Here is a 15,515-nt window from a genome sequence, read left to right as displayed (position 1 = left end):
TAGTAACAAAATTAACAATCTCTAAGGTTATGTTTGTATTTACTATTCCTATATGCACACATTAATTGATTTTGGTAGCATATCCAAACAAGCCTTAGTCATACTACACCTTGCAGAGATTCACGTTACCATGAGACAAAAATCAAAGAGAAAGTGGACTTTCTCTATTTTTACAATTGATGAACCAAAATGCGACATGTGGTAATATTATATATTATAAAAAACAAATGAAAGTAATGATATGTTAAAAAACCAGTACAGGTCACAAAACAACAACAACCCATTATCCTCTTTCCCTCTCTCTGTTCACGATTTACTCCTTCTTCTTCTTAAAAACCAAACAACTCCATAAACCAAATTTTAACTTTCTATTATGCCTTACTTCAATCCAACATGAAATCAACAAGCAACCCAAGCAAATACCAAAGGCGCATTAAAAGAGAAAAGAACGAAGAAATTCACAAAAGGAAATGGTAGGTGTTGCGTCGGTGGCGTGAGTTTGCTAACGGTGCGAGAAGCTTCGTCAAGAACGGTGGTCGAAGCGCCGATTTGCGGTGGCTGTTGATGAACCGGTTTCCGTTTGAATCGTGGTGATGTAGTCGCGGCAGATCTGTCCCATCTCGGTGGATTGGCTAGTTAGTGGAGGCGCCTTCGAGACCGATTGGTTCACGCGGCGGTGTTGTTCACATTGGTGTGGTGGCTTCGCGGTTGTTTAGTGCGGCGATGCATTCATCATGATCCGGAGATTTGTGTAGTTCTGTTTCTCGTTTTTTTCTTTTGATGAAAGCTTTGGAAAGTTGACAAGTTAAATAAGATATTGGTTTATTCTATGAATTATTTCGGTGCAGAGATAATGGTTGGGGAGTTTGTATGTACAGTGCAGGTTATATGTTAGTCGGTGAAGGAGACACACGACAGAAGGTTAGGATTCGTCCCCCCTTGGCTGCCAACATATTTTCTTTTTATAGTGCATAAATTAGGGACTTATTTCTAATGGGCCTAATGCACAATTAACCTAGTAACCCAAAATAAACTAAACCTAAAAATTCTAATACTAAAACTAATAAAAATAATCTTAATAATATTAAAATCCTAAAACCTAATTACAAAAATACACCTAATTAATCCTAATACCAATCCTATCAAATATTAACAATAATAAAAATTAACAATGTTAAATGTTAATAGTTAGTCATGATAAAATAATAATAATCGAAACAAATGTTAGTAAAATTGAAAAAAAATTATAAAACCAAAGTTTTAACTGTTAGAATTAAGGCGGGCAAATTTTTGGGGTATGACAATAAAAGCTCCAAATGAAATATATGTTCCAAAGTGGCTTATAGAGGACATCTTGGGGTTTCCAAAAAGTCCTAGAACTCTCCCATACCTTAAAAATTGAGGGAGATACGCCTCGTCAAAGTTGGGCAATTTTGAAGGAAATGTGTGAAACAAAAGTGGTTCAAAATGATTATTTTTGCAAATGGGCCTATATTATTATGACCCAAACTTGACATTAAGGTTATTAGGAACCTACAAACCCAAGGCCACGACCATATTGATTTTATTATAATTTTGGTGAATTTTTATTCATTTAAAACTTAGTTTAAATCAAATAATTGATAGAAAATATAAGAGATTTGATTCTATTTTGTTTCCAATCAATTCCAATCATCAAAAGGTCATGTAATCAGTCCAAATTCGTGCACACCATAAGTAGAAATATTGGATGACATTTGAATCAATTTAGAAAGCTTTGATAACTAATTTTCAATCAAAATCTTCACCATCAAAGAACAATATTGGATTGGATTCCTTACAAGTTGGTTACCCTAATTTAGTCTCATATATATACTAAGAAATTGCAGATGCAAAGGGGGTGGTTTTTCGGACCTCCAAGAACAATGGCCGGATTCTAAAAAAATACAAAAAAAGTGATTTTTGATTTCGGTGTTGCAGGGTGATTCAATCGGTTTTAGTGATCCTAACATGATCCTGGAAGTATTATGGAGCGAATGACATTACCACCTCCGACGGCCGCGTGCAGAATCACGCTCCTGGTGCTACAGTTTGTTGAAATTTAGTTTGCTTCGATTTCAATTATTCATGTGTGGTTAATATAATTTGGTTGCATATATGTGTTATCGATGATGTTATGAAGATTTTGGCATAGGTCAATTGAAGTTTGCTTACAGAATTGAGAATCCACCATTGTTAGGGTTTAGAAGCTTGAATTTGGGATTTTTCCATAGAGGAAGAATTAACCAGAACCGTGGCCGCCAACGAACTCAGAAGGTAATTTTAGGTTGATCCATGTCCTTGTAATTTATTTATTTGTTGTGCTTTCTTTGGTTCAAATTCGCAGGGATAGCCATGGTGGTATTCGCAAACGGCTACAACAAAGAAGAACACACAGTCCGCGCGCCTCTTCTTTCGTTTTGAATTTTAGTTCGCGTTTTTTTTTCATATATAATAATTTGGAATCATGCTTTTAACATCAATTGGACGCAGCGCAGTTGGCTTGGAGTATTGTTGGAAATCAAAAGACCTGGGTTCGATCCCCAGGTCATGTACATTGTTTTTCTTATTTTCAATTGTCATGGCTAACCTATGAATCCTGCACTGCGCGTCTCTTGAGGACCACCATACACCGGCGCATCTCCACCACTGGATTGTCACTAGCGACGATCTAAGGGAACCAGTATGAAGTCCTATGGTACACCATCAATAAGCAATAGCACAAGATTGATGCCCAGGTTTTGTTTAATTATTATTATATTATTTATATAATTATATAATTACTCTTAATTATTTTTTATATATATATGATTTAATTTTTCAAATAAGATTAATAGTAAAATTAAATTAGGATTAGGGTAATATGTATTTAGAATTATTTTCCCGATTATCCGACTATCCCGATTAATTAATTTAACTTTAATTATAAATCACAAAAAACCCTAGGACGGTTATAAAAGATATTAGGGTTTGCCCAATCCCACTGGCCATTAGGCCAAAATGTTAGGATTTAATTTATTATTCGCTTCGACCGTATTAATCGGTCGCGATGGGTAATAATCAATCATTTAATTGCAATTAAAGTAATATAATTCAAATACATATTATTTGGCTAAAGGGTTTCAACCATCTTATTGGTTGCGATGATTAGCCTATTTATCTTAAAAAATTCGTTATTATTTTTAATCAAAGCTATTGATTATAAGGGATAACGATAAAATTAAATTATTTAAAATACATTCATTTGCTATTCGTGATAATCGAATCTATCAATTATAGTGGTTAGCAATCCTCCCCTTCAATCTGTTAGCCATGGTAATCAAACCTATTGATTATTACAACTAACGGTAACATATTAAACCAGGGTTGTACGCCCAAATCCTAAAACACTTCCCAAACCTTTTCAAACTACTAGCACCAAACTACGGATTTTCATCCTTTTCAATCAGGCAACTCAAAATGTCTTTCAAAGCACAAAACAACTTCAAACACCTCCATATCAAATTCTAAGGCGTACAACCCTGTGCCCCGAACTACGTTGACTCTGATTCTCCATAAGGAGATAAGTAGGCACTTGGCAACAAGGCGAGTCCCCTCCCCCATAAATCTCATTTTTTCCCGATTCTATTTCTTTAATCATAAACCTTTAATCTTAATAATTTGCCATTTACCCTATTAATTGTCTGTCATCTTTCTTTAAGTTAGCCATAAACCTTGGCTTTATAATGCAAACTGTAGATGTTGTTGATTGGCTGTATTTTTTGGTAAAACAAATAGTGTCTTTATCATGTCAAATCTGGTGTCATGACATGCATTATTCTGTTATGAAGTTCTCCTTGTGCAGGCCTTTACCTGATGTCAAGGCCGATGTCATGACATCCGAAGCTGCTGTGTTTTATTCTGTTCTAGTTATGGTTATATGATCTGTTAAGACACTGTGCGTTTTTTTTGGAAACATTGGATATTGATTTGATTCAGGACAACATTATGCGCTGTTATTCATAGGATCTTTGTTTTATGGAAATAGTTTTAATTAGGTTTAAAACTAATATTGGATCCAAGGCCCAGCGGCTGCAAGGTTATTTATAACAGTTGAAGAAGCTGCTGACTGCATGTTTTCAGGGTTTTGCCGTCCAGAAGTTTGTTGCAGTTTTTCGTTAAGTCCTAGTTTTCTTGTAAGCCAAACAATCATCATGGTTGTCTTGGTCTAGGTGTTTTCGTGTTGTAATAGGTACTTGAAGCTTTTAAGCAAGAGTACCATTGTACTTGATTGAAGCTTTTAAGCAAGATCAAGTTGTGTCTTTGAAGTGTGTCTTCTTTTTTATATGTGTTGCATGTTTGTCATCACTGCTGTGATTGAGGGGGAGCGAGAAGGATCTCAAATCTAAGTTGCTTAGATTGAAGTTGCATTGGGTAGTTATTAAGTGAAAGGTGTAGTCTTGTTGTGTATTACTCTGAATTGATACTACTTATAGTGGACTTCCTCCCTGGCTTGGTAGCCCCCAGACGTAGGTGTTTTTGCACCGAACTGGGTTAACAAATCACTTGTGTTATTTGTTTTCTTTCCTGTTCATATTTTTAGTTTTGTTCAGATAGTTGATGTCGTGACATCCTGTTCGACATCACGTGTCTGATTCCAGAATTTCAATTGGCATCAGAGCAGGCACCCTGCCTGTTTTTACTGGGTGAGATCTAGGGACAGTATTTTTCTGGTATTATGGACAAAGAAGGTGGTGGATATGGGATTAGACCACCCATTCTGGATGGCTCTAATTATGATTATTGGAAACCTCGCATGGTGGCTTTTCTGAAATTCGTGGATAGTAAAGCAGGGAGAGCTGTGAACAAAGGATGGGAACATCCTGTTATTACTGAAAAGGATGGCAAGAAAACTCTTAAACTAGAGGAAGAATGGGACAAAGATGAAGAGGCATTGGCGCTTGGCAACTCTAAAGCCTTAAATGCTTTATTCAATGGAATTGACAAGAATATATTCAGACTGGTACACCAGTGTGAACTAGCCAAAGATGTCTGGGATACCCTCAAGACTACTCATGAGGGCACCTCCAAAGTGAAGATGTCAAGACTTCAACTGCTAACTACAAAGTTTGAAAATCTAAGGATGAGAGATGATGAAAGTATTAAGGATTTTCATATGAATATACTTGATATTGCTAATACCTCAGGAGCCTTGGGAGAGAAAATGTCTGATGAAAAGCTGGTGAGAAAAATTCTTAGATCTCTACCTAAGAGATTTGATATGAAAGTTACAGCTATAGAAGAGGCACAGGACATCAGCAAAATGAAGGTAGAAGAGTTAATTGGATCTCTTCAAACCTTTGAGATGGGAATCAGTGAAAATTCTGAAAAGAAGAACAAAAGTATAGCTTTTGTGTCCAACTCTCAAGAAGAAGTAGAGGAAAGTAGAGAAGAGAATCTATCTGAATCTATAGCTATGCTTGGTAAACAATTTAACAAAATTATAAGAAGAATGGATCAGAAGCCAAGACCAAATGTCAAGAACATCTCATCTGACACGAATAGATCCTATGACTCAGGTAGAAGAGCTAAACCTGAAGAAAAATATAATCACAGCAAAGGAATTCAATGCCATGGATGTGAAGGGTATGGACATATTAGAGCTGAATGTCCTACTTACCTCAAGAAACAAAAGAAAGGACTGTCAGTCTCCTGGTCAGATGAAGATTCCGGAAGTGACTTTGAAGAAGAATCAGCCAAACATGTCACAGCCTTCACTGGTGTCTGCAATTTTGATGAAGACTCTAGTGATGATGAGCTAACCTTTGAAGAACTGGCAGCATCCTATAGAAAGCTGTGTATCAGAAGTGCTGAAGTATGTCAACAAAGTGAAACGCAGAAGAAGTACATAGCTCAGCTGGAGGCTGATAACAAAGGCTTTAGTAAAACAATATCTGAACTAAACAATGAAATTATCATGCTACAATCCAAACTCGATCAGATGTCAAAATCTGTAAAGATGTTGAATAGTGGCTCAGATATGCTGGATGAGATTCTGCAGATTGGAAAGAGTTCAGGAGATATGTCTGGTATAGGTTTTGTTGGTACAAAGAAACCTCCCCAGGATGGGAACAGGATTAAACCTGAAACTGAGATGTTGAACCCGATGTCAAGACATGCGACCCAACATCAAGACAGAAGTAAAATGAAGAGAAAATTTCAAAGATGGAGATGTCATCACTGTGGAAGATTTGGACACATCAAGCCCTTTTGCTTCAGGTTATATGGATACCCAGATCAAGCTCCTTACTACAGACCTAAACAAGTCATGCCCATCCAAAAGCCACAATGGATACCCAAAAACATGGCTTTAATAGCTCATACATCTCTTAGAGTATCAGCCAAAGAAGATTGGTACTTTGACAGTGGATGTTCTAGACACATGACTGGAATCAAGAATCTACTTGTGGATATCAGAAACCATGCTACTAGCTATGTTACCTTTGGTGATGGAGCTAAAGGAGAAATCAAGGGAGTTGGTAAACTGAATTGCTCAGGAGTTCCAAATCTGGAAGGTGTATTACTGGTCAAAGGATTGACTGCTAATCTCATAAGTATTATTCAACTTTGTGACCAAGGATACCAAGTTAACTTCACTAGAGCTGAGTGTGTGGTCACTGATGAAGGGAAGAATGTAATAATGAGAGGAGTCAGGTCCAAAGACAACTGCTACTTATGGACATCTCATGAGACAAATTACTCATCTGTATGCTCTAAAGAAGAAGAAGCAAAGCTGTGGCATCAAAAACTTGGTCATCTTCATCTAAGAGGTATGAAAAAGATTATCTCTACAGAAGCTGTGAGAGGAATTCCCAAGTTACAAATTGATGAAGGAAGAATTTGTGGTGAATGTCAGGTTGGAAAACAAACCAGGATGTCACATCCAAAGGTTAGACATCTGACCACTTCCAGGGTTCTTGAACTGCTTCACATGGACCTGATGGGACCTATGCAAATGGAAAGCCTTGGGGGAAAGAAGTATGCCTATGTGGTTGTGGATGACTACTCCAGATACACCTGGATAAACTTCATTAGAGAAAAGTCAGATGTGTTTGATGTCTTCAAAGACCTGTGTCAGAGAATTTAGAGAGAAAAGGAAAATGATGTTGTAAGAATCAGAAGTGATCATGGAAAGGAATTTGAGAATCAAAAATTTGCTGATTTTTGCTCCTCTGAAGGTATACACCATGAGTTCTCCTCTCCTATCACTCCACAGCAAAATGGAGTTGTTGAAAGGAAAAACAGAACTATTCAAGAATCAGCAAGAGCCATGATTCATGCTAAGAAACTTCCTATTCATTTCTGGGCTGAAGCTATGAATACTGCCTGTTATGTTCATAATAGAGTTACCTTAAGGAAAGGAACTGCTACCACCTTATATGAGATCTGGAAGGGAAGAAAACCCACTGTCAAATACTTCCATGTGTTTGGTAGTAAGTGTTACATTCTGGTTGATAGAGATCACAGAAGAAAAATGGACTCTAAGAGTGATGAAGGGATTTTTCTTGGGTACTCTACAAACAGCAGAGCCTATAGAGTTTTCAACTCAAGAACTAGGGTAATCATGGAATCTATAAATGTGGTGGTTGATGATGAACACAAACAAGCAGATGTCACATATGATGTTGGAACATTCTGGGAACAAGCAGCTGAAGACTCTAGAAAAGAAGATGAGTGCAACCCCTCTGCTGCAAAATCTGAAGCTGAACTCTCTAACAAAGGACCTTCCATAAGAATCCAAAAGGATCATCCTAGTGAACTTATTATAGGATATCCCAATAGTGGAGTAGTTACAAGGTCAAGAGAGCAAGTATCAAACTCCTGCTTTGTATCAAAAATTGAACCTAAGAATGTTAAGGAGGCTTTGACAGATGAGTTTTGGATTAATGTTATGCAAGAGGAATTATGCCAGTTTGAAAGGAATGAAGTATGGGAGCTGGTTCCAAGACCACAAAATTCTAATGTCATTGGAACAAAATGGGTCTACAAGAATAAGTCAGATGAACTGGGAACTATAGTCAGAAATAAAGCAAGGTTAGTTGCTCAAGGATACACTCAAGTTGAGGGAGTTGACTTTGATGAAACTTTTGCTCCTGTTGCCAGACTTGAGTCAATTAGGCTGTTGTTAGGGGTTGCATGCATTCTGAAATTCAAACTATACCAGATGGATGTGAAGAGTGCTTTCTTGAATGGATATTTGAATGAGAAAGTCTATGTAGAACAACCTAAAGGTTTTGCAGATCCAAACCATCCTGATCATGTGTACAAATTAAGAAAAGCTCTTTATGGTCTGAAACAAGCCCCTAGAGCTTGGTATGAGAGACTAACTGAGTTTCTTACTAGCAATGGATACAGGAAAGGAGGGATAGATAAAACTCTTTTTGTTAAAGATGAAGGAGGAAAGATTCTCATAGCTCAAATCTATGTGGATGATATTGTATTTGGTGGGATGTCAGACAAGATGACTAGACATTTTGTTGAGCAGATGCAATCTGAATTTGAAATGAGTCTAGTTGGAGAATTAACTTATTTTCTTGGGCTGCAAGTCAAACAGATGGAAGACTCAATCTTTCTCTCTTAGAGCAAGTATGCTAGAAACATTGTCAAAAAGTTTGGAATGGAAAATGCTACTCACAAAAGGACACCAGCACCTACTCATTTGAAACTGTCCAAAGATGAAAAGGGAACTAGTGTTGATCAAAGTTTATACAGAAGCATGATAGGAAGTCTGTTGTACCTTACAGCCAGTAGACCTGATATTGCCTTTGTTGTTGGGGTATGTGCTAGGTATCAAGCAGAACCCAAAGTCAGTCACATAAATCAAGTCAAGAGGATAATGAAATATGTGAATGGTACCTGTGAGTATGGAATGCTTTACTCTCATGGATGTGAACCCATTCTCACTGGATATTGTGATGCAGATTGGGCTGGAAGTGCTGATGACAGAAAAAGTACTTCAGGAGGATGCTTCTTTTTGGGAAATAATCTTATTTCATGGTTCAGCAAGAAACAAAACTGTGTGTCCTTATCCACTGCTGAAGCAGAATATATTGCAGCAGGAAGTAGCTGTTCTCAACTTGTTTGGATGAAACAAATGTTATCCGAATACAATGTCACACAAGATGTCATGACATTATATTGTGACAACTTAAGTGCCATCAACATTTCAAAGAATCCCATTCAGCACAGCAGGACCAAGCATATTGATATTAGACACCACTACATTAGAGATCTTGTTGAGGACAAAATAATTGGCTTGGAACATGTTGCTACAAACCTTCAACTTGCTGACATTTTCACAAAAGCCTTAGATGCAAATCAATTTGAAAATCTAAGAAATAAATTAGGCATTTGTCTATGTGAAGGATTATAGCAATTAATTAGGTGTGGGGCCAGCATTATTTCTCTCTCCAAATATTTGCTATCATTACACATTAAAGTGGAGTTTCCCCCTCTTTTACATTTTGTCCAAACGGTTTCCATTCCTCCAAAACCTAACTTCAGCACTCACGCAACCTCTCTGTGTCATTGCATTCACAAACCTCTCGTCAGATTTCCATTCTCTCTCATCATGTCTCAAAGTACTCCCTCAAAGCAATCGTCTCCTTCCTCTGAAAAAGCATCGGAGTCTAGGGCACCAAATGTGGTGATTGATCAGGATGTCGTGTTGAATGTCGCACCATTAAACGCTGTTCCTGCTTCCGATTCTGTTCGCATTCAACCAAGAAAGATGCATGCAAGAAAATCAACCGGAGGATCTGTTCCAGAAACTTTTTCTGTCCAGGGTAGAGAGGGCTCTTCTTATGTTCATAATGCGATTGCAAATATTGTCACCAGAATCTTGAATGAAGGGCACAAGGTTGATGGAATATCTGTTCCTCTAGCCCAAATGCCTGCTTCCGAGAACATCCAAGATGATCAAGGTGAGCAAGATGATGCTAGCAAAGATCAGGATAATGTTGAGACATCTGCTGATAAAAATGATGAGACCCCTGTTGCTAAAGATGTTGAGACATCTGTTGATAATGATGAGACCCCTGTTGCCAAAGATGTTGAAACATCTGAAGCTATCAATGTTGAAGCATCTGGTACCAAAGATGATGAGACTCTTGAACCTGAGAAAGATGAAGAGATTCCTGCTGTTCCTGCTGAGAAAGATGAAAGCCCTAATGTGCATGATGTGGTGGATCTAGATGATCTTGATGATCCTATTGATATTGCTGATGATGACCTCATCTCCAGCATCTCCAACAGGGTCAAGGCTCGTAAGGGAAAGCAAGTTGGTGAGCAACATCCTCTCAAGCCACACGTTACTCCTCTGAAGACTGTTACTAAAGAAAAGATGAAGAAAGTTCCCACTGGACCTTCAAAGTCTGGAAGCAAAGTTAGTGTGAAGAAGAGGAAGGAAAGAAGCGTTTCTGACTCTGAAGCTGATGTCCCAAGCGATGTCCCTGACATCCCCTCCAAGAAGAAGATTGTTGTTACTAAATCTGCCACAAAGGTCCGTGATGTTCCTTTGGATAACATATATCTGCACTATGCTTCTAATGCAATCCAGTGGAAATTTGTGTATCAAAGAAGGCTGGCCCTAGAAAGAGAATTAGCAAATGATGCTCTGGAAAATCAAGAGGTCATGCAGCTAATCAAGTCTGCAGGTTTGATTAAGACTGTTTCTCAATTCTCTAAATGTTATGAAATGCTTGTGAAGGAGTTTATTGTCAATTTGTCTCAAGACTGTGCTGATGGTAGAACAGATAATTTTCATAAAGTTTATGTTAGAAGAAAATGCATAGAATTCTCTCCTACTGCTATAAACCACTATCTAGGTAGAAATGCTGAAGCTCAACCTGAGCTTGAAGTAACTGATAATGAGGTTTGCAAAACCATCACTGGGGGTAAGGTTAAAAAGTGGCCCATCAAAAGTAAACTGTCTGCTAGTCTCTTGACTGTCAAGTATGCTCTGCTACATAAAATTGGTGCTGCCAACTGGGTGCCCACCAATCACACCTCTACCATTGTTGTTGGCTTAGGTAGATTCATTTATGCTATAGGGACCAAGACTGTGTTTGACTATGGGACCTATATTTTTGATCAGACTATGAGACATGCTGGTACCTCTGCCACTAAGCTTCCTATTGCCTTTCCATCCCTAATATGTGGAATCATCCTAAAGCAATACCCTGGCATCTTGAAAGCTAAAGATTATGTCTGCAAGAGGGAAAGTGCTTTGTCTTTTCACTACAAGCTGCTTCAAAGGACTGATGCCTCAACATCTGCTGGGACATCTCAAACTAACAAGTCTGTGAGCAAAGCCTCTCTTATAGCTGAGCTGAAGGAGACCTGCAAAGAACTGGAAAATAGGAAGATGAAGCTTGAACAGCTTATACAAAGTCTTGAGCAGTCTGCTGATAGTGGTGATGATCATGCTGCTGGTAGTGATGGTGAGAAGATGGATGCTGATAGTGATGATGAATATAAGGCTGAGGATGATGAGGATGCTGATGCCCAGACTAGTAGCTCCAGTGATGTGGAGATGAGTGAGGAGGATGATGAAGATACTGCTGGCTCTGAAGATTAAATCTTCATCTGAAGTTTGGCTCATTTTGTGGCTAGAAAGGGGGAGTGATAGATGATATTTGGTTGTTGCTGTTTGTTGCTGGTTTTCTTTTTGGTTCTTGTTTTTGAATTTTTTGGTTCTGGTTCTTGTAATGGTTGTTTCCTGATATTTTTGGATATTATGGTTGTTTCTCTGGATCCCCTTGTCTTGACAAGTGATATTCTGTTACTGTTGAATCCTTGGATGTACTTCTAAGTTTCTGATGATTAATCAAGCAGGATGTTGTTGGCTAACAGAATTTATTTTTCTGGATCCTTGTTACTATTGGCTGCTGCGTGTACTCTAATCTCTTATGGTATCATCTATTGTTGTTTTAGCCAAAAATTCGCCAAAGGGGGAGTTTGTAGATGTTGTTGATTGGCTGTATTTTTTGGTAAAACAAATAGTGTCTTTATCATGTCAAATCTGGTGTCATGACATGCATTATTCTGTTATGAAGTTCTCCTTGTGCAGGCCTTTACCTGATGTCAAGGCCGATGTCATGACATCCGAAGCTGCTGTGTTTTATTCTGTTCTAGTTATGGTTATATGATCTGTTAAGACACTGTGCGTTTTTTTTGGAAACATTGGATATTGATTTGATTCAGGACAACATTATGCGCTGTTATTCATAGGATCTTTGTTTTATGGAAATAGTTTTAATTAGGTTTAAAACTAATATTGGATCCAAGGCCCAGCGGCTGCAAGGTTATTTATAACAGTTGAAGAAGCTGCTGACTGCATGTTTTCAGGGTTTTGCCGTCCAGAAGTTTGTTGCAGTTTTTCGTTAAGTCCTAGTTTTCTTGTAAGCCAAACAATCATCATGGTTGTCTTGGTCTAGGTGTTTTCGTGTTGTAATAGGTACTTGAAGCTTTTAAGCAAGAGTACCATTGTACTTGATTGAAGCTTTTAAGCAAGATCAAGTTGTGTCTTTGAAGTGTGTCTTCTTTTTTATATGTGTTGCATGTTTGTCATCACTGCTGTGATTGAGGGGGAGCGAGAAGGATCTCAAATCTAAGTTGCTTAGATTGAAGTTGCATTGGGTAGTTATTAAGTGAAAGGTGTAGTCTTGTTGTGTATTACTCTGAATTGATACTACTTATAGTGGACTTCCTCCCTGGCTTGGTAGCCCCCAGACGTAGGTGTTTTTGCACCGAACTGGGTTAACAAATCACTTGTGTTATTTGTTTTCTTTCCTGTTCATATTTTTAGTTTTGTTCAGATAGTTGATGTCGTGACATCCTGTTCGACATCACGTGTCTGATTCCAGAATTTCACAAACCGTAGGAAAGGGTTGAGGGTGCCTAACACCTTCCCTCGACCTGAATATAGTATCTTACCCTGATCTCTTAACTGGACGAGGTTTCCTATTTGCCTTGGTAGAATAGGTGGCGACTCTAATCTTTAATTTTTAGGGCAGGTTGCTACACTTTGGGCCTCAAGCTTCAACAAATCCTGATTTCGAGTTACTCTAAGCGCACCCTTCCAGCGATATACACCTCCCAAGGCTGACTTCAAGTGATTTTGGGCCTCCTCTCTCAAGCCCAATGAATTTTCTTTTGAGATATCCTTTTTTTTCTTATTTCTTATTCGCTTTAAATGATTTTCTCTTTTAATTTTTATTTTCTCTTCATGTTTTTAAATTGAAATATACTACATTACAAAAATAAAAATATATATATTAATATTAGTTTTCTCTAGAATATATCAAAAATATCAAAAATAGTTTTAAATTTTCTTTTTGATTTAATACTTGATGATCCATTTGGTGAAAGTTTGTGATGTATTTTCAATATATCTCTCTTCTCCTACTCCATTCTTATTTTTCTTTGAATCACAAATTTAGAGGTCTAATTCCTCTTTAAATTCAATGGACTTAGGGCGTTGATGGGATGAAAATCCTAATCCGCAATATTAAGTGATTGAACTTAAAGATGGAAGGAACTTTGAATGTGTTTCCATCTTTTATTTCTTTTTTTCTTTTGATCGATGAAAGTATTAATACCTCGAGAATTCTTATGGATTCTTGGTAAAGACTAGATCGTTATCTATTTTCTTTTCGTGCGGTATTGCTTTCGGAGAGTGATCTACATATCGCTTCTCTCGCATGCATTAGCACATAAAGTTTTGACCGGCCTCATTGTAGGGTGATTTCTACACAAATCACTTGGCAATCTACTTAACATAGTGCAATATTTCGTGTCCCGAATCAAAAAAGATCAAATATGGAAGAGAATTGTATACGGTTGATTTAAGACTTATGGAGGTTTATCGTGTAGTCGCTATGATTTTAAAAGCTTCTGATAAATGTCCATTGAATTTAAATCCGAGAACATCTTTCACTCACCATTGATCTTCATTACTAACTTTGATAACATACTTGACAAGTTTCAATATGGTTATCTTTAACATCTAACAATTAACTTTAATTTCCGCACTTTATTATAATTGCTCTTTATATTTCTCGCTATATGCTTTATTTTATAATTCATTAAGTTTATGTTTCTGCTATTTTCTCTTTGTCCATTTGGACGTATGTTTATGTTTCCGCTATTTTCTCTTTGTCCATTTGGACGTATGTTTATGTTTCCGCTATTTTCTCTTTGTCCATTTGGACGTATGTTTATGTTTCCGCTATATTCTCTTTGTCCATTTGGGCGTATGTTTATGTTTCCGCCATTTTCACTTTGTCCATTTGGACCATACTCTATTTTTGTTCTAAAACATTAATAATCAACTTAAAATCTAAAAAACACATAAGGATCTCTATGGACTGTTGGTTACTATCACGAGCATTTTGGAGACTTGGACTTATGGACTTAGTACCTCTGGACCCTGTTACGATATTGTTACTCTATTGTTATTCTGTATGGCATTAGATTGTTGTTTTTTTGTGTATGCAGGTATTTCCTTGAAAGTCCTTGATGGTTAATTCCAAGGCATTGTGATAAGGATTTTACCCGAAAACCGCCGTTACTCTGCCCGATTTTCGTCAGAATTTTAATGTGCTTAATGCAAAGTGGTGCTAAAGATAATAAGTTCATCTGGATCCCCAAGTGGTAATGCTCCGGTTTAGTGTTAGTATTCCAAAGGATGGGAAATCTACTTTGACTCATAATGTCAAGTGTTGGCTTCTTATTTCGGTTAGACCGTTTCTTTCCTTAGCTTTTATTTTACGCACTAGGATAGCCTCTTCGTCTCCTCCCATTTCTTAGATTTTAAAAATCTTCTCCCTTTTTACAAAACTTTCTTATGTTTGAAACCTTTTTAAAATCTTTCTTTAAAAATATCTTTTTCCCTTAGCGGCCTTTTCTTAAAAAGTTTAGACACGACTAATTGTCGAAACAAGTGGCAATACCCCATGATTTTGAAATTGATTGATATAATGAGATCTTTTCCACGTGAGAGAGCTAGTTGCATACTCATTTATTTCTATCCGAGTTGGAGCCCTTCTTTCATTTTCGATGCAAAGAACTCTTTTGTTCTCATGCTCAAGATCAATGGCTTAGTATTTCTTTCCGACGATGATAAAGTGTTTATTCGTTTTTAAAATGTTTTCCCTTTTAACGGAACTACATTAGCTCTGACCTCTCCATTGCACTGAGGAGGTATGTAGGCACAAGGCTTAATGTCTTGCCGAGCTTATATTAAAAATAAAACAAACTTTTTTTTAGCACACACGACACAGATTTTCAAAAAGGTTCCTGTGGAGTACCACAGATATGAGGGGTGCTTAAAACCTTCCCCTTGTATAATCAACACCCGTACCTAAGATCTCTTTTGTTTTAAAAACACAAACTTTGGGTTTTCTTCGTTCTTTTCCCTTTTCCTTTGGAAATAATAAAGCGCGGTGGCGACTTTC

General features: G+C 37.3%; 1 protein-coding gene across 2 annotated transcripts; it reads left to right on the top strand.

Annotated features, from left to right (window-relative positions):
* Nucleotides 1-616: 616 nt before the first annotated feature.
* LOC131644531 (uncharacterized) lies at nt 617-7,144 on the top strand. 2 transcript variants are annotated; one of them, XM_058915057.1, is made up of 3 exons: nt 617-754; nt 849-921; nt 1,960-7,144. In XM_058915057.1, the coding sequence occupies exon 3, from the start codon at nt 4,736-4,738 to the stop codon at nt 7,142-7,144; it is 2,409 nt and encodes an 802-aa protein (XP_058771040.1). In that variant the 5' UTR covers nt 617-754; nt 849-921; nt 1,960-4,735. The 2 variants fall into 2 exon arrangements, with proteins under 2 accessions (XP_058771040.1, XP_058771038.1); XM_058915055.1 differs by lacking the exon at nt 617-754 and having other exon boundaries at nt 785-921.
* Nucleotides 7,145-15,515: the final 8,371 nt, after the last annotated feature.

This window comes from Vicia villosa, linkage group LG1 (genome assembly GCF_029867415.1).
Source record: "Vicia villosa cultivar HV-30 ecotype Madison, WI linkage group LG1, Vvil1.0, whole genome shotgun sequence".
Classification (NCBI taxonomy): Eukaryota; Viridiplantae; Streptophyta; class Magnoliopsida; order Fabales; family Fabaceae; genus Vicia; species Vicia villosa.
This window is presented reverse-complemented; position numbering and strand designations above follow the sequence as displayed.